This window comes from Macrobrachium rosenbergii, chromosome 10 (assembly GCF_040412425.1).
Source record: "Macrobrachium rosenbergii isolate ZJJX-2024 chromosome 10, ASM4041242v1, whole genome shotgun sequence".
Classification (NCBI taxonomy): domain Eukaryota; kingdom Metazoa; phylum Arthropoda; class Malacostraca; order Decapoda; family Palaemonidae; genus Macrobrachium; species Macrobrachium rosenbergii.
The window spans coordinates 44,588,701-44,612,123 of NC_089750.1; the positions used below are offsets into that span (position 1 = coordinate 44,588,701).

The 23,423-nt window shown below is 43.8% G+C and overlaps 1 protein-coding gene across 6 annotated transcripts in view; it reads left to right on the top strand.

Moving 5' to 3' along the window:
• pns (pinstripe) overlaps nt 1-23,423 on the top strand; it is a 213,642-nt gene that overhangs the window by 180,360 nt on the left and 9,859 nt on the right. For all 6 annotated transcript variants that reach the window (XM_067110205.1, XM_067110203.1, XM_067110207.1 and 3 more), the window contains 3 exons: nt 4,911-5,029; nt 5,395-5,600; nt 22,561-22,737. In XM_067110205.1, coding sequence (XP_066966306.1) covers nt 4,911-5,029; nt 5,395-5,600; nt 22,561-22,737 — 502 coding nt within the window. The remainder of the gene's footprint in view (nt 1-4,910; nt 5,030-5,394; nt 5,601-22,560; nt 22,738-23,423) is intronic.

A 23,423-nucleotide genomic window follows, 5' to 3' on the forward strand; every position in this document is an offset into this window, starting at 1 on the left:
TGCCACTGCCGAGACCGGGGCGGCTTGAACTACCGCCTGATGGTGGGGCCTCTTATGTCTCCTGAAACGTTTGCCTCCTCTCGTCTGGGGGCCGCCAGATTCTGGGGTCTTGCGCTTGTAGGCAGAAATGCCCCAGCGAGAGCGCAGACTCTGGTTGGCCCTTGTAGCCTCAGCCATAACATTCGTAACCTCTTCTTCTGGGAAGAGGTTAGGCCCCCAGATCGAGCTCTTAACAAGCTTGTTAGGCTCGTGACGAATAGTGGCATCAGCAAAAATGAATTTTCTGCATTCCAGTCTGGCCATGATAAATTCGAAAAGGTCAGACTGAAAGCCAGCTAGCAGGGACTTAGCCAAGACTTGAAAAAATGGCTCGTCCGGCGCAGGAGACGGCAGTGGCTTCCGTGAGAGGCAGACGGAGTTCAGGGACCGGGCTAGCTTAGTCCGGGCATCAAACTCCGCCTTTAGCAAAGATTCCGGCAGCTTGGGAGCTGTTCACTGAACTGTGAGGAAGCACAGAAGGGGTCCAGTTTCCCAACAGTGAAAGTGGACGGAGCATCCACCCAGAACTCGTCACTTCCCGGGAATACCAGGAAGTGGGGTCTGTTTCCCTCAGCTGCGGTAACAGATTACCTTCAAAGCACGCCGGGCCGTAGCCAGAGCGACTTTGTTCAAACAAGGGGTGGGCAAGTTGTCTCCCAGGGCAAACATGGTGAAGTTGCCCTTGAAAGGAGTCAACTTTGTGTTTTCTGCCTGCCACTCCGTCCAGAGTGCGCAGGAGAGCCGACTGAGCTTGGTCCCTAGGGGCGATGACAGTCTCCCTAGGAACCTTATCGAGGGTCCCATGCTTCCTCCGTTAATCTTACGAAGCCTGGGTAGGGGGGCAAGAGATCGGCGGGGAAGAATTCTAATTCCTCCAACCGTCTCGTGCCAAGACCTTCAACTGTAAGTTTGCCATCATGTTGGATGGCCCGGAGGGCTTAAACGTCAAGGGTTACCGACATCGAAAGGCGGGAGGTCCGCTGTGTCGGGGATGACATACTGGGGTTCGGCTGGGGGTGGGCGAGCCATTCCCGCCAGTATATTATCATGACTGGCCAACTTTTCGGAGATCTTGGTGAACCTCGAGTCAAAATCCTCCGTGAACCTTTTAAAAAGCTGGTTCGCGAAGGCCTCCGCGTCAAAGGCAGACTGGCGAGGAGGGCTTGGTTTTGCAGCCCTCTTACTCGCGCCTTTGCCGGAGGAACCAGACTTGCTCCCGGAGGCTACAGGTGCTGAGACCTTAGCCTTCGACGGGGGGAAAGGCGATGCCTTCTTGGAGGACGAGGACTTATAGCCCTTCGCCTTCCATGAAGTCTTCAACTTCAACTTGGGGATAGCTGATGGAGCTCTATCACCCAAGGAGGAAGACTTCACAAAACCTGCAAAGGAAGAAATGGATGAAGCTGGGGTCAAAAGGGGGCCCCGCCCCCAACAACCTCACCTACCTCGCTACTTACCACTTGGTCCTGTTCAGTATTCATAGGTTCCAGGTCTAAGTCTAAGGCGGCGGCGTCCTCCAAACCTCGGCGTGAGGATATCCACTTGGGGTGGCTGGGTCGCATCCCGGATCTGCTGGATGATGGGGTGGCAAGATCTTCTGGCACTGCGGCCGCCACCCGTGCGCCGGGGGTAGAGCAGGTCCCTCAACTTGGCGTCGAGGACGTAGGGCTTCCCGACGGAACATTCCTACCAAACCCAGCCACCCAGGCCCGGAGGGGATTCCAAGGCAGACTTCTTGGAGGACTGTTCCGCCTGTAAGAAAACCAGCAATTAGCCAAGAACGAAAAAAACAGTCCGGGAACCACGTAAACAATATACAATATGAGGAGCGAAACGGAGGAAGACTGTCACTTACCGACTCATCCTGGACGGTTTAAATTTACTGCGAAGCAAACCTCACAACCATCAGGGTGCCAGACTACCAGGTCGTCGAGCCGGACCGCACAACCAGCGTGGGTCCGCACACTACGTGACCGTAGGGTTGTTGGAGTGAAGCGGTACACCCGGCTCCTCACAGCCCACAGTCTGTAAGTGGAAAAAGTACATGAACCCACCACTCTAAGCAATCTAAAGCCGGCAAGGCCGGAATTTCGACTACAACCGGAATACTCCGGCGGAGAAGAAATCCCTTATCATAAACTAGGCCAATAAGCTCTAAAATACACAGAGTGGAAGGTAAAGCTTCCAGACCCCGGAATACTCCGGGAATGAAAGGAATGAGACAACAAGAACTCACCGCAAAGGGCTGCCAGTAAAAATAACGGCGGAGCCCCCGGGTGTAGAACCGGACTCACGTATATATAAATGAGGAGAGTACTCCGTTAGATAAACACACTTATCTAAATATGTATATTCATAAACAATAACATTAAACAAGTGACGGTACAAAGGGTAAATACTCCGGAGACCGGAGGGATCCGCTCCCTTATATAATTATATGAATCCTTCCTCACTTACTTCCCCACCGAGAAACAAGGTGGGCAAGATGCTCAGATATACATAACATAAGCCGGAGCAAATATATAATACCCTAGCCAAGTAACCCGACGGGAGAAAAGAAGTGTGGGATAGAGTGTTCGAACACGTTCGAAGCTCAGAGTAAACGACCACCAACACAGCGATGCTAGGGACTGTATGGGAGGGAGCGAATCCCTCTACCAAATGGAGGAGTCCCTGAACTCGGAGAAAACGCCATCTAGCGTCACCCGCAAATTTGAGTAGAGCAAGGCTGGAGGGTGGGGAGAGGTGGAGTAGGGGAGAGAGGTAGGCTCTGAAGAAAGAGAACAGGAGACAGGGGGAAAAATATCACCCGCTCAAGTGCACACATACACCACTCCAAGAATAATGAAACTTAGGAGGGTGGCCTACTACTAAGGGAGGGAAGCGACCAAGCCTCGATGCCCGACTCCTGCCTAGGCGAAGCCTAATAGGGACCTAACCTAGTATAGGCTAGGAAAATGGAAGGAGTGTGGAGGGGAGGAGGAAGCAAACAGGGAGAGAAATTTTGTGCCGAGAACCAACCGGGATCGAAAGAGGGGGCAAGAAGGTGACTAGCCTAGAGGAAACACATCCAAAGAACTCTATTCCCCAAAGGAAGGAAGAGAACTAAGGGCTCACTCTGCCCACCAAAAACAACCCCGGAGAAAACAGCAACCAAAACTCCCTCAACCTGATGATCTCACACGCCAAGGGCAAGGGGATGGAAGCAAAACAAGCCTACTCCACTAAATAACCATCACACATAAACATGGGAACAAAAATGTGCTCAATAGGGTGCGAGCCTACCTCGGGAAGCGGTTAGATCTGAGGCTGCCATGCCACCACGAGGAGGTAAACAATGAATAAAATAAAATAAAAAGAGAGCACCATCGCCAAGAATAAAATAATTAGCCTAATACAGACTAAAAATAATAAGGAACCCAACCTGGGGGGGGGGTACCTGGACGGGGCATCACCCTCACAAAGGCCGACAGGCCAATGATACGTAAATTCGAGAAAAAGGGGGGGCCACCGCAGGGAACCCGCCAGGATGAGAACCATGGGGCAAAAATACATCTATAACGACAAGGAGACAACCCCAACAGAAAAGAACTGATGGGGTCGCCTCACGGTCGACATGGCTGGCGGAGGACGCCGTGGCGTCATAAAAAGATCTCAATATTTATGAAAAGACGAGACCATAACAGCCAAAATATAGAACAAAACCCCACAATAAGATGGTACTTAACTTGGAGATGGTAAAGCTGCTCGATGACATGGCAAAAGATGAAAATAAATCCAAAAAAGGGCACGAGCACACAAAAGGAAAAGGTAGCAATCACGTGCTAGAAAATGGAATGAGGTAGGTGGCGCTGGTGTCGCCGAGCTGGCGGGTGTTTGGGTGTAGGGGCTGTAACGGCTCACCGCTCTGTTCTGGGGATTTTGGTAGGGAGAGATCTTTCGAGTAAGGCTCCGTGGTAGTGATCTTTCACTCACCCTTCGATATACCGACGTCTTCCCTAGAGAAGACGCTCGATCTGGGGGTAGTAACCCCAGCTTTCCTGAAAGCTCTTTTTTCTCTGGTAGCCTATATCTAGCATATTATACCTAGAAATTCGTGCTATAATGGAATTTCACCGGCTGACACGGGACTGGACTCAGAAACTACTTTTTTTCAAATATTTGCTGATTAGCAATTTTAGCTTTAGTGCTGAACATACCATAAAAAGAATTGGTTCATGTGTTAATAATGAAATGCATACTTTTTTGTACTGTAATTGTTCATAACTAATTTTTCATTGCTTTTCCTCTGTAAATTTTATTATGTATATTAACATCGCCCAACCAGGAGAATTATATTTTTTTCATTTCCATTTATACTTACCTTTCATCAGCTGACTTTACTCTTCCACTCCCCCTATCGAGAATATGCTCATCTATTTGTACAAAGCAAATTGTCTATAAAATGATTTCTCAAATGTATCATGATGAATATAAAAATTCAAAAAAAGACAATCTGATTAAAGCAAGCATTTTAAATGTTATTGTTAAAATGTGCATTTCTTCAGTTTATTTTCATCTCTATTTTTTGTCTCTTGTTTTCAAGGGTAAATATATTTTATTATAGTTTATCATAGTACATTAAATAGTAAAAGCCTTGACTATATTAATAGTGTATATGGATCATTACGAAAAGTTTTGATGAGTAATATAGCGTAGGATTTTGTGCTGCAGTTTGGATATGACACACACTTTGCAATTTTGTACTTGAAGTAGTAGAGTGTGATGCTAATTTGCTCTTAATTGTTTTGTATTTTTCAGTTCCTGTACACTTTTATAGAAATCTAGTACTGTACTGTACCTGTGACTAATGATTTACTTAATTTTTTCAGCACAAAAATTTGGGGTTGCTCACAACATTACGTATTGGACATGACAACACTGGCATGTCTCCAAAGTGGATGGTAGAACATGTCTTGGTTAGGAATGAAGTAACAGGGCATACTTGGAAGTAAGTAAAACTCTCTAAATTCTATTATATAAGTTAATTCCAATTTAGACTTTAAGAACTTGCTTGTTTGCATAATAACTCACAGTAGAGCACAAGTGTTTTATTTTCTGTGGCTCATGCAGATAACTCATGTAGTGTGTAAGAAATAAATTGCAATGTTTCTTCACTTACATTTTATTTCCTGTAATGTTAGATATTGCCGATGGACATTTTATGTAGCTGTTAAGATTTTTTTCATATCTCATTTACCTTGATAGTCACATGGTAAGTTTACAGATAAGTATAATTTGGAGCTTGAGATACTTCAACATGGCCAGCCCCCACTTACAGACTATGTGATGATACATTTTGACACTTATTTTCAGATTCCCATGTGGTAGGTGGTTGGGACGTGGCATTGATGATGGATCACTGGAACGCATTCTGGTTGGCGAATTGGTTCCTTGTCATGTAACCTCAGATGATTTAGTAGAATCCTGCCGAACTCCACCTCGTTGTAGGTCACCCAATGTCCCAGGCCCTAGACGTTCAGATTTACGTTTGAGCATCCCAGACATTCAGCAGCACCTTGGTAAGTTTTAGAATCAGTACTAGAGATATTTAGGACTGTATGGTGATTTCTTACTCAGATAAGAAAAATCATCTGTAATGTTGTAAAAGGAGCAGGAGGGTCTGAAAATGTTGATACTGAAACATGTTAAAGGCATGGGAATTATTTGAATAAGGTACAACCATAAAAGGGATTTTGACAAAGGAAAAATCTATTTCTGGGGGAAGACCTGTGTCACCCAGTGAAATGGTTCTAGGCATAAATATTGCTAAATATACCAGAGAAAAAAGCTATCCACAATGCCGGGGTTACTACCCCCGGAGCGAACACCATAACGGTGTCGGTATGCACTAGGGGTGAGCGGATTCCACTATCACAGGCTTTCATCCTTTTATATTAAAAAGAAAGTATTCAGATTGATTAACACATACGTATGAATTTAATAGGATAGAGTAAGCCTAACTTGTGTTTTACTACTACTGTATTTTACTTACTTGAACATTTATCAAATCCAAGGTTTTAAGTAGGAAAGTATTTGTTGGATCTAGATTTTTCCCACTAATCAGAGGGACAAACATATTAGGCTACACCCACCACATATGTTTCTGAATGCAATGTAGAAGTATTTTGGTGCTCTCATTATAGGTTTACTTGAGTCCTCTCGAGAAATTCTGTAGACATTTTATGAAAACTGGAGTTGCTTTAGGAGAAATGAATTTTTGAAAATGAAGAAGTAAGCCTTTTCAAGATGGTTAATGTTATTAGCCACACCTCACAATTCATCATGAGATTTATTTCATACTAACCTGCAGAACTAAAATTTGCATGTACCTTTCATGCCTGCGACAAACTTACTAACATTGAATCCTAAAAATTCAATACAAACATAAAAATACCACATGTATTTGCATACATATATAATACATCCACATATCTACATCTATAAATACATATATATGAGGAACTTAAGACCCAAAACAATAGGCAACAAGCCAGTTGGTCTTTATGAAATTAGACCGCTGTCGCTTGTTCCTAGTTGTTTAGGGAGAAACAACCTGATTCCCCCCCCCTCCCCCAGAGCTGGGGGAGCAACAGAGCTCCCTCCCCCACCAAGCCATTCCTTTCTTTGTCGCTGTCCAGTTCACCTGACTCTTGACAGCTCTTTGTCGTTTTGGCAGTAATCTTACTCTTAGATATTAGTGCATTTTTTTGCATTGTTATGGAGGTTTATCCAGTCATAGCAGCGCAGCTTCATCAGCTTCAGTGAATACAAAACTCTGTACTTCTTGTCGCACATGGCTAAGTGTTAAACTTGTTTTTGACGGTCATACCCTCTGTTCTAATTGTAGGTGGTATGACTGGTCTGATTTGCAATGTCAGGAGTACGTGTCTTACATTTAGTCAGGGTGTTGTAGCAAGCGTAAGATTAGGAGTAAGCGTGTGGCTTCAGATGTGCAAATTTTTCTGAGTTACCAGATCATGCAGTGTTACCAGATCAGTGTAAGAAGATTCGGTTAAACCTGTTACAGTACTACTTCTGACTCTGAAGTAGGCCAAACAGTGAGATCAGATGTATCTTTCGATGATTTGAGCTCTATCCTTGGTAACTATAGAGATCGTGTAGATAGTCAGACCTAGGATTTAGCTGCTGGTGCTAGGAATTTGGCTAATCATGTGTATTCCAGCCACCCGGTCCTGTTTTGGTCTAGCATGTAAGTAATCCCGTCATAACACAGTCGGTTCATTCAGAACCACGCTATTCCACAGGTAGTGGGAGTGTCTTGACTGGAGTGCATAGCAGGACCATGGTTAGTAGAGTCTTCCATTCCCCTGATATTCAGCTAGCCTGGGATAGTGATGTAGGTTTTGAAGGCGGTTGGGAAAATCCGTTTAGGCCTAGATCGAGAGTTTATGTTACTGGGACTTCGTTTCAGGCTGTGCGATTGTTTACGTTATGGGATGGGTATGTTCTTAGACCTGTAGCGGAATTATTGCCTATGCAGATTTTTGGATCCTGTGGGGTTAAGTCAGGGTCTGGCTCATCTTGTTGTATGCTTGATGGTTGGAGAAATTATCTACCTCGTCCAGTTATTGTTCATTCTGAGTCAGGGGATAGTTTGACTAGTGTGGGTAATAATCTTAATGCTGGTTCTAGTTTTGAGAGGGTTAAAGAGAATGAATCACATCTGGGCATTAGGTTTTCGCCTAATGTGAAGAATAGTGTTGCTGTTGGTAGGGAGAGGAAGGATGTTTTGGCAGGGTGAAGTCTTCTGTAGAATCCCTTCATCTTCTGGCTAGTAGAGTGAGGTCTCAGTTTGGGTTGCAGCAGACTGAGTCGTCCTTACAGCCTTCGGTGGCTGCTACTTTGTCAGTTGGGGTGGAGGAATCTCAGGAGTTGATTGTTTCTGACGGAGAAGTGGATGATCAGGACTCAGTTCCTACCTTACCTAATATTGCGGAGATTGCTGAGAATTTTTCCCGTAAGACTTTGTGATTCTGGGGATGGAGAAACAGCCTCACTGGGAATGTATGGGGCCATGCAGGAGTTTGTTATGAAACTTTTCCCTGAAGCTAGATGTGTTTAGGTTCAGGCTAAACGGTGTTCTTAGATCAGGCATCCAGGTTTGTTAGGGGAATGTCAAAGGAAGTATCACCTTCTTCCCTTCCACAGTGGAACCTTCATGAGATTGTTGAAATGACAGGGGACATTGCTAATGATAGGGCAATTGCCAAGGTTTTAGAGGGTAAACCAGCCATTCCCATCTCTGCTTTGACATCCAGGAAGAAATATTTTAGAGTTTCAGGTTCCTCATTTTCAGCTCAGACCATGAACGAGAATATGGCTAATGTTTTATCTGCTTCTGGTAAGTCTCTGAAGGCTCAGGTTGGAATTTCAGTGGATGATTGTTTAAAGTTGGAAGGGGCCTTGGGTACCATGACAGAGATTAATTCTTTAGTTTGGGTCTGGTCAGCTAACAATGCCCTTGTCTCAATTCCTGGTCTTATTGGTGACAACCTTCACTATACCATTAGTTGGTGAATAGTTTTAATACGTCCCTGAAACAACTTATGTCAGAGATGTTTAACCATAAGTTCTTTCTTGTGGCTAAGCATAGGGACTTTTATTTAGGACATTCCCCTCCCACTCTTTCAGACTTAAACAAGAAGAAACTTAGAGCATCGTCCTTCTTGGGAGGGGGGGTCTTTTTGATGAGACAGTTCTTGAAATAACCCTAGATGATTCTAATCTTGAGGTCAAGAGGAGGCATGATCAAGCATTGCTTTGTCATGTAGTTAAGCAGAGTAAGAATAAGCCTACCATTGTCATTCACAGACTTTCCAGCTCTTGGATTTAGAGGAGGAAATTCTCAGGGTTTAGGTGTTGCTAGGGGTAATTCTTCGGCTTCTTCTAGTGGACAACTGTCTGCTTCACTTGGTAGGGGGGCAAAATTTTGAGAAATAGGGGCCATCCCCTTCGTGGGGAGCAATAGGGGGCCGGTTAGGACAGTATTGTAGAGCTTGGGAATCCTAGGAATGGAACAATGGGTCATCCAAGTCCTCAAGGAAGGGTATATGGTTCCCTTGGAGTCCATTCCTCTTCTGTCGAATACCCCTATCCGATTCGACAGTTATTCTCCCACTTCGACCAAAGGGAGAGCTCTAGAGGCCGAGATAAATTCCTTAGTAACAAATGGAGCAGTGGAACCAGCTCCATTTCCATCGAAGGGGTACTACAGTCAGATGTTCATTGTCAGGAAGGCAGTGGGAGGTTGGAGACCTGTTATAGATCTCTCTCATCTCAACAAGCACGTGCTCAAAACTTCATTCAAGATGGAGACACCCAGATCAGTTCTTCTTGCAATCTATCAGGATGATTGGATGTTCTCCATCAATCTCATGGATGCATTTCTTCAGGTCCCCATTCACCCTCAGTTGGTTTAATTGGGACGGGAGAGTATGGGAGTTTCAAATAGTTTGCTTTGGTCTCTCCACAGCCCCCCAAGTATTTTCTTGGTTGATGGCTCTAGTGTTAGGCCTCCTTCACTATCGAGGCATTTGAATACTCAAGTACTTGGATGACTGGCTAACTCTTGCGAGCAACCTGAGAGAGATTCTCCGTGCGGAGGAGATAGTTCTAAGTCTATGTTCTCAGTTAGGTTTAACAATCAATCTTGACAAGTCGGACCTCATTCCGAAGCAGGAAGCTATATATCTAGGAACGAGGATTCGGACTATAGTTTTGAAGACTTTTCCAATACAGAGACGAATAGATACAATTCAAACCTGCATAGGCGAGTTTTTGGGTCAGGAAAGTCCCCCGGTATCTCTGTGGCTTCATCTGTTGGGGTATTTGAATTCGTTGATTGCACTAGTTCCCTTGAGGAGACGTCGGGTTCAGGCACTTCAGCATATCCTACACAGAAAATGGCAAGGAGAAGACCAGGCGGTCAGAATTCCATGGGACTTGGAAATATGGGAGAATCTTCAATATGGGCGATGGATTGGAAATATGGATATTGAGCGATGGATTACAATCTCCTTCAAGGAGTCTCTCAGAAATTAAATTTCCCAAATCTAATGTTGTCATGCAACACCTCGGATCAGGGCTGGGGAGCAGTAGTTGGGAGGTCTTTTGTAGCAGGGAGATGGACAAAGGAGGATCAACAAAAGTCCATCAATTGGTGAGAGCTGAAGGCAATACAGCTAGGCCTTCACCACTTTCGCCGACAGTGCAGCTCTGGTGTGGTGGCCGTCTTCTCAGACAAATTATGTGGTAATATCATACCTGAGAAGAAGGTGGCACCAAACCGCAGGCTCTAAATCAACTTGCTCAAGAGATCATTTGTTGGACCAGAATCCATCAGGTCACACTGCTTCCTCAGTTTGTGATGGGGAGCAAGAATGTAGTTGCAGATGCCCTCAGCAGGTCAGATCAGATTATCAGCACAGAGTGGACACTAGCACAAGAGGTGGTAGACCACCTGGTTCACCTTTGGCCAGCAACAGTAGATCTTTTAGCCACAGCTCTGAATTATCGCCTTCCAGTTTATTTCAGCCCACATCAAGATCCTCTGGCAGCAGGAATGGTTGCTATGCTCCATAACTGGTCACATATGGTGGAGTACGCTTACCCTCCAATTCCCATTCTACAACAAGTTTTGAACAAGATGAGATTGTCATCTCAATGTAGGGTAACATTCATAGCTCCTTGGTGGCCCCAGAAGGAGTGGTGGATAAATCTCTGGGAGATGTCAACAGAAGTACCTGTGAGACTGCCTGTCAGACGGGACCTCTTGAGGCAGCCCCATTGGCACAAATTTCACCTCAACCCCCAAGTGCTTCGTCTAGTTCCTTGGAGACTATCCAGCATTTCACTTGACATAAGTGGAAAGTATCTCTGCTTCATTTGCGACATGGGAGGAAGTTTTCAGTCTCTGCTAGTAAGGGTTACAAAGCAATGTTAGCATCTGATTTTAGAATCTGGTACTATAAGGATGTACTCGAGGATCCTCTGCTCTCTGATCTTCTTCATTCATTTGAGGTTGAAGTCCCTAGGAGATCTCTTCACCAGCCCTAATGGGACTTAGATGAGGTTTTGGCAGCTTTACTGGCACCACCTTACGAACCTCTTGGATCGGCTGATCTGAGGTCTTTGACGAAGAAAGCCCTTTGTCTTTTGGCACTGTCTACGGCAAAATGACAGGTTTTTATGTCCAGTCAGGGCTTTAAGGTACTACTTGGACAGGGTCAGATCAGTAGAGCAGAGACCTAGATCTCTATTTGTATCATTAAGAAACAATTCACGACCACTTAACAAGAACAGGGTGTCCTTTTTGCTGAGGGAGATAATTTCAGGGGCTTATTCAAATAGGCAGAATAAGCTTTCTTCTTCTAGAGACAAAGGTCCACATAGTATTAGGGGCTATTCTACTTCCATGTTGTTTTGGTCTAATGTTTCAATACAGTCAGTTTTAAATGCTGCTCCATGGAGATTGAATAGTGTTTTAGCTAGTCATTAAAAGATGTACAGTATGTATATGATTCTGTGTGATCGCATGGTCCCATTGTTGCTGCTGACAGTGTGATATCTTAACCTAACTATTCACTCCCTCCCTGTTCCTTGTACCTAGAATAATAGCGGTATGTATGGTCAGGTGAGTTTGGCTTGCATGTAAGATTAGAGACATGAGAGCTGTGTGAATGAGTCTCTCTCATCATTCCACTTGTAAGCTGATGTACAACGCTTAAGAGGTTGCTTGAACGGGATGTCAGTTAATGGAGGTCTGATATTTGCCAATACCTGACTGATAGAGAAAAAGACTGTATGTCTGTATTTGAAAGTCTGATACTTGCCAGTTCACATGAAATATCAATCATTGCCACTTACCTTAACTCAAAGACTGGGAGATTGAGCTTTCGGAGTCTGTGAGGAGGGGGCATGAGAGAGTGGTTTTCTGACCTGGTGTGGAGCTTAATAGGCCACCTTTGGCAGACAGACTGACATAATGACTGACAATCAGTTACATTTTCTTTTTCTGCAGCATTGCAAGCCAGTTTTGGTAAGTCACTTTTAAGATACATCTGAATCTTAAGGTTATAATTACACAACAAGCCTGTTTTGAGTGCCACTAATTGCATCCCACCATCCAGTTTTCAATGTTGGGAATCATGCAAATATTAGTTCTTCAGGTTAGTATGAAGCAAATGAATTTTCAATTTTAAAATTAATTTTTTAATACTTACCTGCGGAACTAATAGGCACCCTCCCTCCTCCCCACTTTTGCTTAATAGGCCAGTTGATGCACTTGCTTAAAGAAGGAATAGCTTGGTGTGGGAGGGAGGTCCATCGCTCCCCCAGCTCTCGGGAGGAGGGGCGGGGATGGGTTGTTTTTACTTTAACAACTAGGAACAAGTGACACCGGTCTAATTTCATAGAGACCAACTGGCTTGTTGCCTATTGTTTTGGGTCTTAAGTTCCTCATGTATATGTATTTATAGGTGTAGATATGTAGATGTATTATATGTGTATGCATATATATGCAGTATTTTTATGTTTATATTGAATTTTTAGGATTCAATGTTGGTAAGTTTGTTGCGGACCTGAAAGGTACATGCAAATATTAGTTCTGCAGGTAAGTATTCAAAAATTGATTTTAAAATTGAAAATTCTTTTTTTTTTTAGTTCCACATTCCCACTTGGGTTATACAGTATAAGGTTGCATATTGAAATGGGTATTCATATCAAGAATTTGCTGGTAATTGATATTTCCCTTTTGTGTTAACTTTTGTCTCCTTCTCAAGTGTTATATGACTTTCTAAGTATTACTCCTGCAGCTGCCATCATGTTTTCATGTTACTCCATATGTGTAATAGTAAGGCAGAAATAATGACAACTAAATAATGTAGCTTAAATGCAGTGCAAAGTGATTTACAATTTATGGATTTATAGCAGTTACTGTGCATACTAATTGCATTGTCAACTAAAAGCTAGAATGGAATGAATTCAATCGCACTATTAACTTTAAGTATGCTAACAATTATATATGTAAAATATAGTAATTTTTTTAAAGGCTTGGCAAAATTTTCATCTCATGGTATTTCTTTGTTGTTGCAAATATTTTATTAAAATTATTATTATTATTGTTATTGAGAATTAAAAGCCACAGTTGTGTTAAAAATATTTTATGTTCAAAGTTAAAAACATAAATATTTTTAACACTACGGTGGCTTTTAATTCTTGAAGTTATAGCCTTGTTACAGGGTTGTCTTGTTTTGTTGTTATTATTATTATCATCATCATCATCATCATCATTATTATTATTATTATTATTATTATTATTATTATTATTATTATTATTATTATTATTATATTATTATTATTTCTGGATCGGGGACCCATGTCAGCCGGTGAAATAATCCATTCAGCACTTATTTCTAGGTAATTCCGTTGCTAGATACCAGAGAAAAGCTAAATGTAAAGCTGGGGTTACTACCCCCAGAGCGAGCTCCAAGAAATGGAGTCGTATATGGTAAAGGGTGAGATTGTCACAATCACAGGACCCTGCCCTATAAAGATTCCCAATGTCAAAAGTCCCAACGAGAGAGGTGCCGATACAAGCCCATGCACTACTCGCGGACTGTACACAAGGCAACACTAGTCGCATTCCATTTTAGCACGCGATTTCGTTCACATGTAATTTCGTTGTGCTCCTTATTTTGTGCTCTATTTTGGCATTTTTTATGGCATCCTCGCAAGGTTCTTCTTCAACAACTTGAGTACCAGTGTTTTATTGTTTTTTAGGCGGTTGAGGCTCCTTAATTTCCTTTAGTTTAATAATTAAGGGATTTATAATGCCCGTCTCGATCTCCTCTCATGACGTCTCATGACCTCTCTTGGTCTTGGGTCGGCATGTTTGTTTTGTGTTATTTATTTGTATACTTTTTTGTTTGGGATATATTCCCAATTAATGATTCCTAACTTTAGTGGGTTTGATTAATTTTATGTTTGTTCTGTACCCCTTTACTACGAGAAGCGTTTAGGCTACGAGCTACCCCCTCGGGCCCATTAGCTTATTTTCGTGGCTTCATTATGCCTTAATTTTGTCCCTCACTTCTCTTAGCTTTTGGGAATCTTATTTTCATTGGTACTGTTACGGTTTTTTAGTTTGTTTTTACATTTTTGTTTATTTTGTGAATTTTGTGTTCCCTTGCTGGTCAAGTGCTGTCTTGCTGTTTAGGCTACGTGGTTCCCCCTCGGGCCTATTCGCTTATTTTGGCTTTATTTTGCCTTATTTTAGACTCTCACTTCTCTAAGGGAACATGATTTTCATTGGTACATTTAAGTTTTGACCTTGTGCTCGGATGCTTTTGAATTTTGTTGATTATTTTGGGTACTTTCATTTAACTGGAGGTCGGCCATTTCCCTTCACGTTCATGTCGTGTTGGGCCTGCCTATCCTCCTACATGTACCTTATAGAAAATTTTTGTTTTATTATGCATTATTTGGGTTATTAGTTAGCCTTTATCCCTCTCCTAGGCTTCCTTCCTTTGCATCGCCTCAGTTAGGTTAGCCTAGGGGTTGGCTATAGCACTTTTTCCTTCGGGAAAAATTCGCTAAGGAGGGACGATCTCGATCTGTACGTATGAGTTTCATGTCTGTGATCTCGTTCTGTACATATGTGTTTTATGTCTGGTGCTTCCCTTTGTTTGGTTTTGGCTTGATATATTGCTCACGTCCACCCTCTCCCTGTTTCGGCTTTTCACTTAGGCTAATGTTCCTAATAGGTTAAGCTGGAATAGCGAGGGTTTACCTCATGTAGCCTATCCTTGTTCAATCCTTCTTTGGGTTGCTTACCAAAGGTGACCGGGAGTGCTCTCCCACTCCTGTTCACACTCCTTTTACCGACTATATATATTATTTTGTTGTATCGAGAATCCCCTTCTCCCCCTTTTACCTTTGCTCTCTCTCTCCCTTGGTTTGTTTTCAAGGTTTGTTAACTTTCCAAGGCTTGAGAGCAATTTATCCTTGTTTTGTGCTGTAGCCTAAATCCCCTCCCTCTGCATTGATTGGTTGTCCCTCGGTGTGTCTGACCTTATCGGTTTGCACCCTCCTGGACCTGGAGGTGACCAGGAGTGCTCTCCCACTCCTGTTCACACTCCTTTTACCTTTCTTTGCTCTCCTGGCCTAGAGGTTTTTGCCCTTCCTCTCCTTTTCTCTCGCTCTTGTCGTGGCAACACAGCTCACATAGCGAGGGGATCTATGAGATCTCTGGGCGCCGGGAGTCCTGTCCCACCCTGGTCACTACTTTGGGTTACCAACCTCCTGGCCTATCCTTCCCTCCCCTTCCTTTTACGCCGACTGTTTCCTTCGTGGTGCTTCCTACATGTTCGCACCTCACTGTTGGGATCTCATACGAGGCCAGTTAGCGTTTTCCACCTAACTGTCTTCTGTTTTATTTACTTTATGTTCCCCCTCCATTTTGCTACTACCTGTTCGGTGTTTCATTATCTTGTTGGGCGCTCTCCTTGCTTACTGCTCCGGCAGTTATAGTGTTTAGCGGTCGGGCGTTTATTCCCCACCGCTATCACTTCGTTCAGGATATCCTCCTCTGGGGGTTTTCCTCTCTTGGCTCTGAGTGCACCCACTTCCGAACGGTTCATAACCTTCCCACTATGTTTGTATCCGTCACATATTGTTAAAACATGGTCGCTCCGGAATGTTCCGTTAACTCTGTTTTTGTGTCTATGAGATTTGTCCTGTTAGCCCGGTTTTCTCTCCGGTTTTCTCCGGGGGTTTTCCTGGTCTGACTAGTCTAAGTCGCTGCTACGGTACTCTGCTCCGGCATCCGTTCCAGCATCCCCATTTCTCATACGTTTTCAGCTGGTTTTGTCAAGTGCAGGAATGCTCCGCTATCCTGCAACAAGCCAGCGGTCACGGAGTCTATAGTTCCCATTCCGGTGCGCAGTCTGTGTTGGAGAATTTATAGTTTGGCACGGAAGGTTGTGAAGTACGCTATGCTCTCCCCGAGCAGACTACTTGATGAACCCGTAGGTTTTATATACACCTGTCGGTTTTATCTCTGTCAAACTCCGCCTCATATGGCTTATTTTTGGCTCGGAAGGTTGTGAAGTACGCTATGCTCTCTCCGAGCAGGCTACTTGATGAATCCGTAGGTTTTATTTACACCTGTCGGTTTTATCTCCGCCAAACGCCGCCTCATATGGCTTATTATTAGTCGTTTGGCACCCGGCAGGCTGCGTTGTACGCTATGCTCTCTCCGAGCAGGCTACCTGATGAATCCGTAGGTTTCATATACACCTGTCGGTTTTATCTCTGTCAAACTCCGCCTCATATGGCTTATTAATAGTCGCTCTTTCGGTGTTTGGGCTCTCTCCGGGCGAGATTCTCGGTGAATCAGTAGGTTTCATATACACCTATCGATTTCCCTCCGCCAAACTCCGTCTCCGGGCGAGATTCTCGGCGAATCGGTAGGTTTCATATACACTTATCGGTTTTCCTTCGCCAAACTCCGTCTCATATGACTTATTAATAGTTGCTCCTCCGGTGTTTGGGGTCCTAATTTTGCCCCTCCTAGAGGTCGGCTGCAAGTCTCGTAACTCTTCGCTTCACACCCTCTAGTCCGGGGTCAGCAGCTCCGGGCGAAACGTAGAGTCGGGAAACTCCTATGTCCTTTCAGTGGACATTTGTAATGTTCCTTTCCTTGGCGCCCAGTTCTCAATGTCAGTTGCTGAAGAAGTTGCTGCCCCTTTGTTTACCGGAGTCCAAGAGTTGACCCGGTCCTCTTAAATAAATTAACTGTTTACGGAGAGTTTTCTGAAGATGTTGCGTCCTTCAGTCTCGTTCTCGAACCTGTGAACATCGTCCCGGAGCGATAAGTAGGTGCGGGAATAAGTGAGGCAAACCTTTTCCGCTTAGCTCGAAATTAAGTGAGGCAAACTTTTCCTTTAGGGGATTCGTTAGCTCCTCATCCCTTTTCGACGGTTCCTGGTCTACCGTCCCTAAGGTGAAATCAGTCAAGAAAGACCCTTTTTAAACCAAGAAGACCCGCTCCGGGGCCCCCTCGAGGACGTCTCGGATCTCTAGTCCGGTGCCGTCTACGAGTTCGGCCTCGTCTTCTGGAAAGGGACACGGCCCAAGCAAAGCAAGGCGGTTACCCCCTCCTTCCTTTGTTGCAGGCTCTTTTACGGGTCTCCTTATAAGGAGCTCGATATGAAGGTCATTGACAACCTATCAAACTATCTAACTATCTATCTACCTCATGGTCCGTGCCTTCCCTTTCCCAGGAGCTTATATCCCAAAGAGATTAATCTCAGGACTCATTATCAACGGATCACCTGTAAAATCCTGCTCCGTTCCAGAATTCTATCGTTCCGGACACCTCCACCTCTTTTCCCCTTCGGTCTGGGGAACCTTTGGCGCCTAACCCTTTATGCTTCCCAGCATGAAGGCACCCTCCTATCGAGGGTGTGGGGACACGGAGGTTGGCGGAATTGCATTTCTTCCCTTCCGGCCTGGTATCCCCTTATCCGGGTTTTACCAGACTGGCAGAAGGAGCATGGTATCTGTCTGGCAAGATCCCTAAGGGAGCCCTCATAGGGGCTGGGCACATCGTCTCCGTTGTGAATTCTAACGGAGTGGCAGGCAGAGAATTCCAAGTTCACACCAGCTGTGGGGTCTTACCGTGCTCTCTTTGAGAGACCTGCTTCCTACCCCTTGTGCTCCAAATGTAGCCCTCTTATCAACAGGCTTGTTTTGAAAATAAACCGCTGCCGCATTTCCGGAGACAGATATCACAGATATCGTTCACAATGAATCTTCTAACCCCGACTACGCTTCTAATTTATTCAGCGTACAGCTCCTGAGCTTCCGGAGTCAATTCCCGGAAGCTGAAGCAGGGTAAAAGACAGGCTTGCCAGGTCCTGGAACTCTTTGACTTTAACAGAAACAATGTCTGTGGTATATAATGGCGGTTCGTTGTTTCGGTCCTGATAAAATCTCTCTTGTCAGGTTTTCTGCAGGTCCCGCTTTATTTCATCAGTCCGGATGGACAGCTGAAAACACATTTTTCGCCAGCCACGTTCCGCCTTGAGCCGAAAAGTCTTATGAACAGTTTCACCTGGAGAATTAATCTTTTCCTCAGGTGGGCGTTGTTACGGTCTGTCCGGGGCTACTAATGTTAATCAGAGCCTCCGTTCTCGTGGGTGTCTACCTTACGGGCGGAAACAATCTGATCTTGCTGGGCCCTATCCCAAGTCCGGCAAAAAGTTCATGTAGTTCAAGCACCCCCCTGCTCAGGCGGTGGTGCAGGCTCTTCAGGTTCCTGCCCCTGGACAGCCGTCGGCCTCTCACTCCCAGCCTCCACCTCGCTGTGTGCGGGTTCAGCCAACACATCAGCCCCTTGTAACTCCCCCGTGTGTCTCTGCCTCCCCCATGTGCCTCCGCCAGAGTTTTCTTTGCTTCATACGAAAACCCAAGGAAGGAATTTTCACTAGACATTCTACCAGAGGCACTGAACCTCGGGGTTATCATAGGAGCAGGGAAGCATCCTGCTCCTCTCTGAGAAATTGGGAAGGCATACGCTTCAGGGGAGGCAATCAAGCCTCCTCCCAGCAGTGTTTCTCACATGGGTGGGAGGCTGTACCATTTTTGGGGCCACTGGAACTTCAGTCCCTGGGCCCAGAGTTTAGTTATCAAGGCCCGGGGTGGAGCTGGACTGTTTGTCCCCCTCCCCCAATCAGGTTCGGTCAGTTACCGGCCGGGATCTGGAGGGCTTTGTGAATGGCCTGTCAGGCTTTTTCAGTCTGCCAAGGAAGTTCCCTTCCACTAGAAAGTTTTTCCGGGCGTGTCCCGTTTATTTTCCTCATTCAATGTGGCAAGTCTTGGTTGCGTACAGTCTTGTAGGTTCGGATCCTGCTGCTCCGTGGAGCCGTAACCACCTCTATGGACCTTTCCGATGCTTCCTTTCACATCTTAGTTGCAGGAAGGTTCTATGCCTTCTTGGGATTCAGACTCGGGGAGCAGGCGTACCCCTTCAGGTTCATGCCCTCCTCAATGCAGCCCCCAGAATCTTTGCCAGTTTGAACAATACCGAAGTTCAACAGCTCCGGTGTTGGGAGGTTATGCTAGCTGCATATCTAGTTGCCTGGCTCATTTGGGCACCCAGCATCGGGAATTGCCTGAGGGTGCCGGTCATTATAATCAGTTTTCTAGAGTCTCTGGGCTTCTAAGTACACAGGAAGGAATCCCACCTGATTCCGGAGGGTAGCCTACAGTAGTTGTGAATCCAGTGGAAGCGGAAAGAGATAGCAAGGGCAACCAAACATTTCATCAACGCAAGCATACCTCTCGCCGTGCCCAAGAAAGGTCTTGGGCTCTCTCCAGTTTGCTTCAGTGACGGTTCTCCTTCTGGAGTCAAAGCTGGAGTTTATAACCGGGGTATGGCGGAGTCAGGGACGTGTCTCCCTGATTCCTCCTATTTGAATAATGGCCTCCGGCCTTGAACAACTGTCAAGAGCTTATCGAAGTCAGTTCCTCTCCAGCTTTCCCCTCCGGCCTCAGTATTCCACACCGTCACCTCTCTGGGCGGGTGGGGTGGATATTTTTGGCCCCATGAAGTACATGGAACTTAGTCGGTCACGTTCCGGCAGTTCCATATCAACGCTTTGGAGGGCTGTGGCAGTCTTCCTGTCCTTGGGAAACTTCTTCCTCCCAAGAGGATTCATTTTACGCTGGTTCTGAACAAAGCAGCAATAGTGCGCTGCGTAAACAAGTGGGTTCGAACTCGAGTTGCATCATTCAGGTTATGGTTCATTCTTTTCCATAACCAACAGACACAAGTGCCTCTGTCTGCCACCCTTCTCGTAGGGGTCCAAAAGGTCACTACATTTTCCCTGTCCAGGGCCTCCCCCCTGGTGTCGGAATAGTCCTTAGACGGAGCATCATTCAGGTAGTCTTGTGATCTTTTCCTGGACCTAGAAGTAGGTCTGTTTGCAACCCAATTCAGGCACAAACTATCAAACTGCCACGGCTGGTATAAACTCAGCCTTCGTCAGCCTCCTCAAAGTTCTGGTGCCCTGGCTTTGTGGTCTTTGTGAATTTTACAGTTTAGGAGGAAACTGATGTTGGTCCTGTTAGTACTGTTTTCCTAAAATCAGTCAAGGGATCCTACTCTACTGCAGTATGGTTCTGCAGTTAAGTAACTAGCACTCTTCACATAGTTTTTGAAGCTACAGTAATGATGCAGCCGCATTGGCCCCGAGGAAAGTGTTTTGTTGGAACCAGACTCACAGGCCCTTAACTTTCAACCCTAAGGTCTGTGTTCGTCTGAGACCAGTACTCCGTCCACATTCGGTTTCCTGGTCTTTGAGTAATGTATCGGAGTTAGCTTCGGTAACCAACAATCATCTTGTTCTTACCTTTCCTTGTTGGGGAAGACCCAAATTTTGAATCAGCTTAGCTTCTAGTGCTAGCTTTCCTGTACTGTCTGCCCTGTCTAGCGGAACCAACCATTTTGGTTTCCCCAATCAGGGGTATTGTTGCGAATTCCTCACCCTAACTTTCTATCTACAGTTGAAGGTCCTCATTTTCGGTGGTCACCTTGGAAAGTACTCCCCTTTCACAAGGTCTGTCTCTGTGCCCAGTTTTCTCCTTACAGGCTTTTTTAGACAGGACCTCGCAATTTTGTCAGGTCCTCTCTTTATATGAAAAGGGGGTACTGTCATTGTGTCTGCTATTAGGCAGCAAGTATTTTCTTAATACAAGCCTATTCAGGTTCAATTCCAAAGCTCATGCTCTTAGACGGTGGCCACTTACATTATTTTCATTACATGAATTTCGAGGACCTTACTAATGTTCAGGGTGGAATTCTCCCTAGTTTTCAGCGTCTCTATTTAAAGTCTTTAATAGCATAAGAATGATATTTATTTCTCTGTTATTATTTCACCAGCTGACACGGGTCCCGATCCAGAAAAAGGATTTTGACAAAGGAAAATCTATTTCTGGGGAGGGGCCCATGTCACCCGGTGACCCACCCTGTTTTTCATTCTCTCCTCCCATGGTAAACATCATTCTAGTGTGGGTGGGTGCTAACATGGAATGCGACTAGTGTTGCCTTGTGTACAGTCCGCGAGTAGTGCATGGGCTTGTATCGGCACCTCTCTCGTTGGGACTTTTGACATTGGGAATCTTTATAGGGCAGGGTCCCGTGATTGTGACAATCTCACCCTTTACCATATATGACTCCATTTCTTGGAGCTCGCTCTGGGGGTAGTAACCCCAGCTTTACATTTAGCTTTTCTCTGGTATCTAGCAACGGAATTACCTAGAAATAAGTGCTGAATGGGTTATTTCACCAGGTGACACGGGTCCCTCCCCAGAAATAGATTTTTCCTTTGTCAAAATCCTTTTATTATTATTATTATTATTAAATATAGCCAGACAGTGATATTAAACTTATTATCTGGTTTTTCTTGGATTTCCATGAATATTCTCTTTTTGCATACCCATGATTTAGTGTGCACATCTTTTGATACTGTTTGGTTTGCAGTAAGTACCAGTAATATGAAAGCAATAATTCATGGACTATTTGGTAAAGTCAGTACAGATTTGAATAATGAATTTACTTTTATCCTGTTATGTTTCAGCCAAATGCTAAATCTTGCAATTTAGTCATTTGGAACAGGAGACTTACGAGGTCCCCTTTAGGTTATAATCAGTGCTTCATGTAACTGTCTCTTGTTATATTTTGGGCTGTAGTAAGGAAACTTCATCATCATTATGAAAGAGATAAGGAGAAAAATCTTGTTAACTCTTTTGAGATTTTTGGTACAAAAATGTCTTGAAGTAAAATACATGTCATTGTGTATCACCTTTGAGCTTAGAAATATTTTTTATCACTGCTATAAAATTTTTCATGATAAATTGCTAATTTTTGTCTCATTTGAAGGCAAATAGATATATTTCATTGTACTGTAGTACTGTAGCTTTAAAAATTAAGAACTGCAAAATTAGTCAAAATGATAAGTCGACCTTAGACAAGAACAGAAAGTTTACATGTTGTGACTATTTTTGATAAAAATCAAGTAATTTTGAATTTTTAAAAATAATAATGGTACATAAACTGCCTTTTCCAGTGATAAAATATCTTTTTACTGTATATAGAAGTTGATTATGTAAAATTGTAAAGAAAAATTTAAAACCTAACATATTCTTTTGAATAGTGCCTACTTGCATAAGAAATATAGTTAAACATTTCACAAACACTCCAGATATCAAAATATTTACGCTTAATTTTTTATTTTTTACAGGTGATATCATTTGATGTCATCTTAAAATAAAAAAATGCAATTTTCATGATGCCATTGGAGTCTCAGAGAGTTGAGAATATTTGTGTATATGTATGTATTTCTAGCTAACTTTATGATTGATCCAATGTTGATCCAATGTTTCTTTTTATTTCAGGAGATTCAGTAAATAATTTGGTAAAGTATTTTTATAAGCCAGAGAAAGAAAGAGGAAGTTTAACTTTATTACTGTGTGGAGACTTTGGTTTGGTTTGCTGTTTGGAGCAAGTTTTCTCGTATGGTTTCAAATCTACACGCTTTTTTGGAAAAAATCTGTACTTGTGGGACTATTTTGGTGAGTTGGGTGTCATCATTTCTGTTTTGGTAATGTTTCAGATTTTTATTTAAATTATGATTTTAATTGGAACACTCAGTTTTGAGGCTCACTAGTTTTTGTAAAATTTATGCTAGTGTTTGTTGATAAAGCTGTATATGAAAGTGTTAAAACTTTTCAAGAGCTAAAAAGTTAGTACAGTATTCTAAATATAGTCATTCAGTAGTATCCTTGAGTTCATGATGTATATGAGTGCTTACCACATACAGTACCTGCTACATGCACTGTTGAGTGATGTTTGCACAGATACAAGGTAGATTCGAGACACACTATACATCTTCGCAAGATAATGCAAGTTACATTGAAAGTTTTTTTCTTGGATTTACTCAATGAAATAGTTGCTGTTGAAGTTTGTTGGAGTTATATATGGCCCTCATTCTTCAGGCTCCAGTAAATTATGTGCTACTAAGCATAAGATGTGGGTAAAGTTGGATTGGGAACTTGATTGTACTCAGCAAACAAAAAATGGTACATCAGCTTACAGTTGTTTGCTACAAACTTGGTATAACCATGTCAAAGAGGATGAATTTAAATTCAGAGTATATTTAAGGAGAAGCTTGTCGCAAGACAAAAATCACTACTGTGGTTCACAGTGGTTATGGTGTCTGTTAAACTTAACATTTAGAAGCAGTAGACTGTTTTGGGGA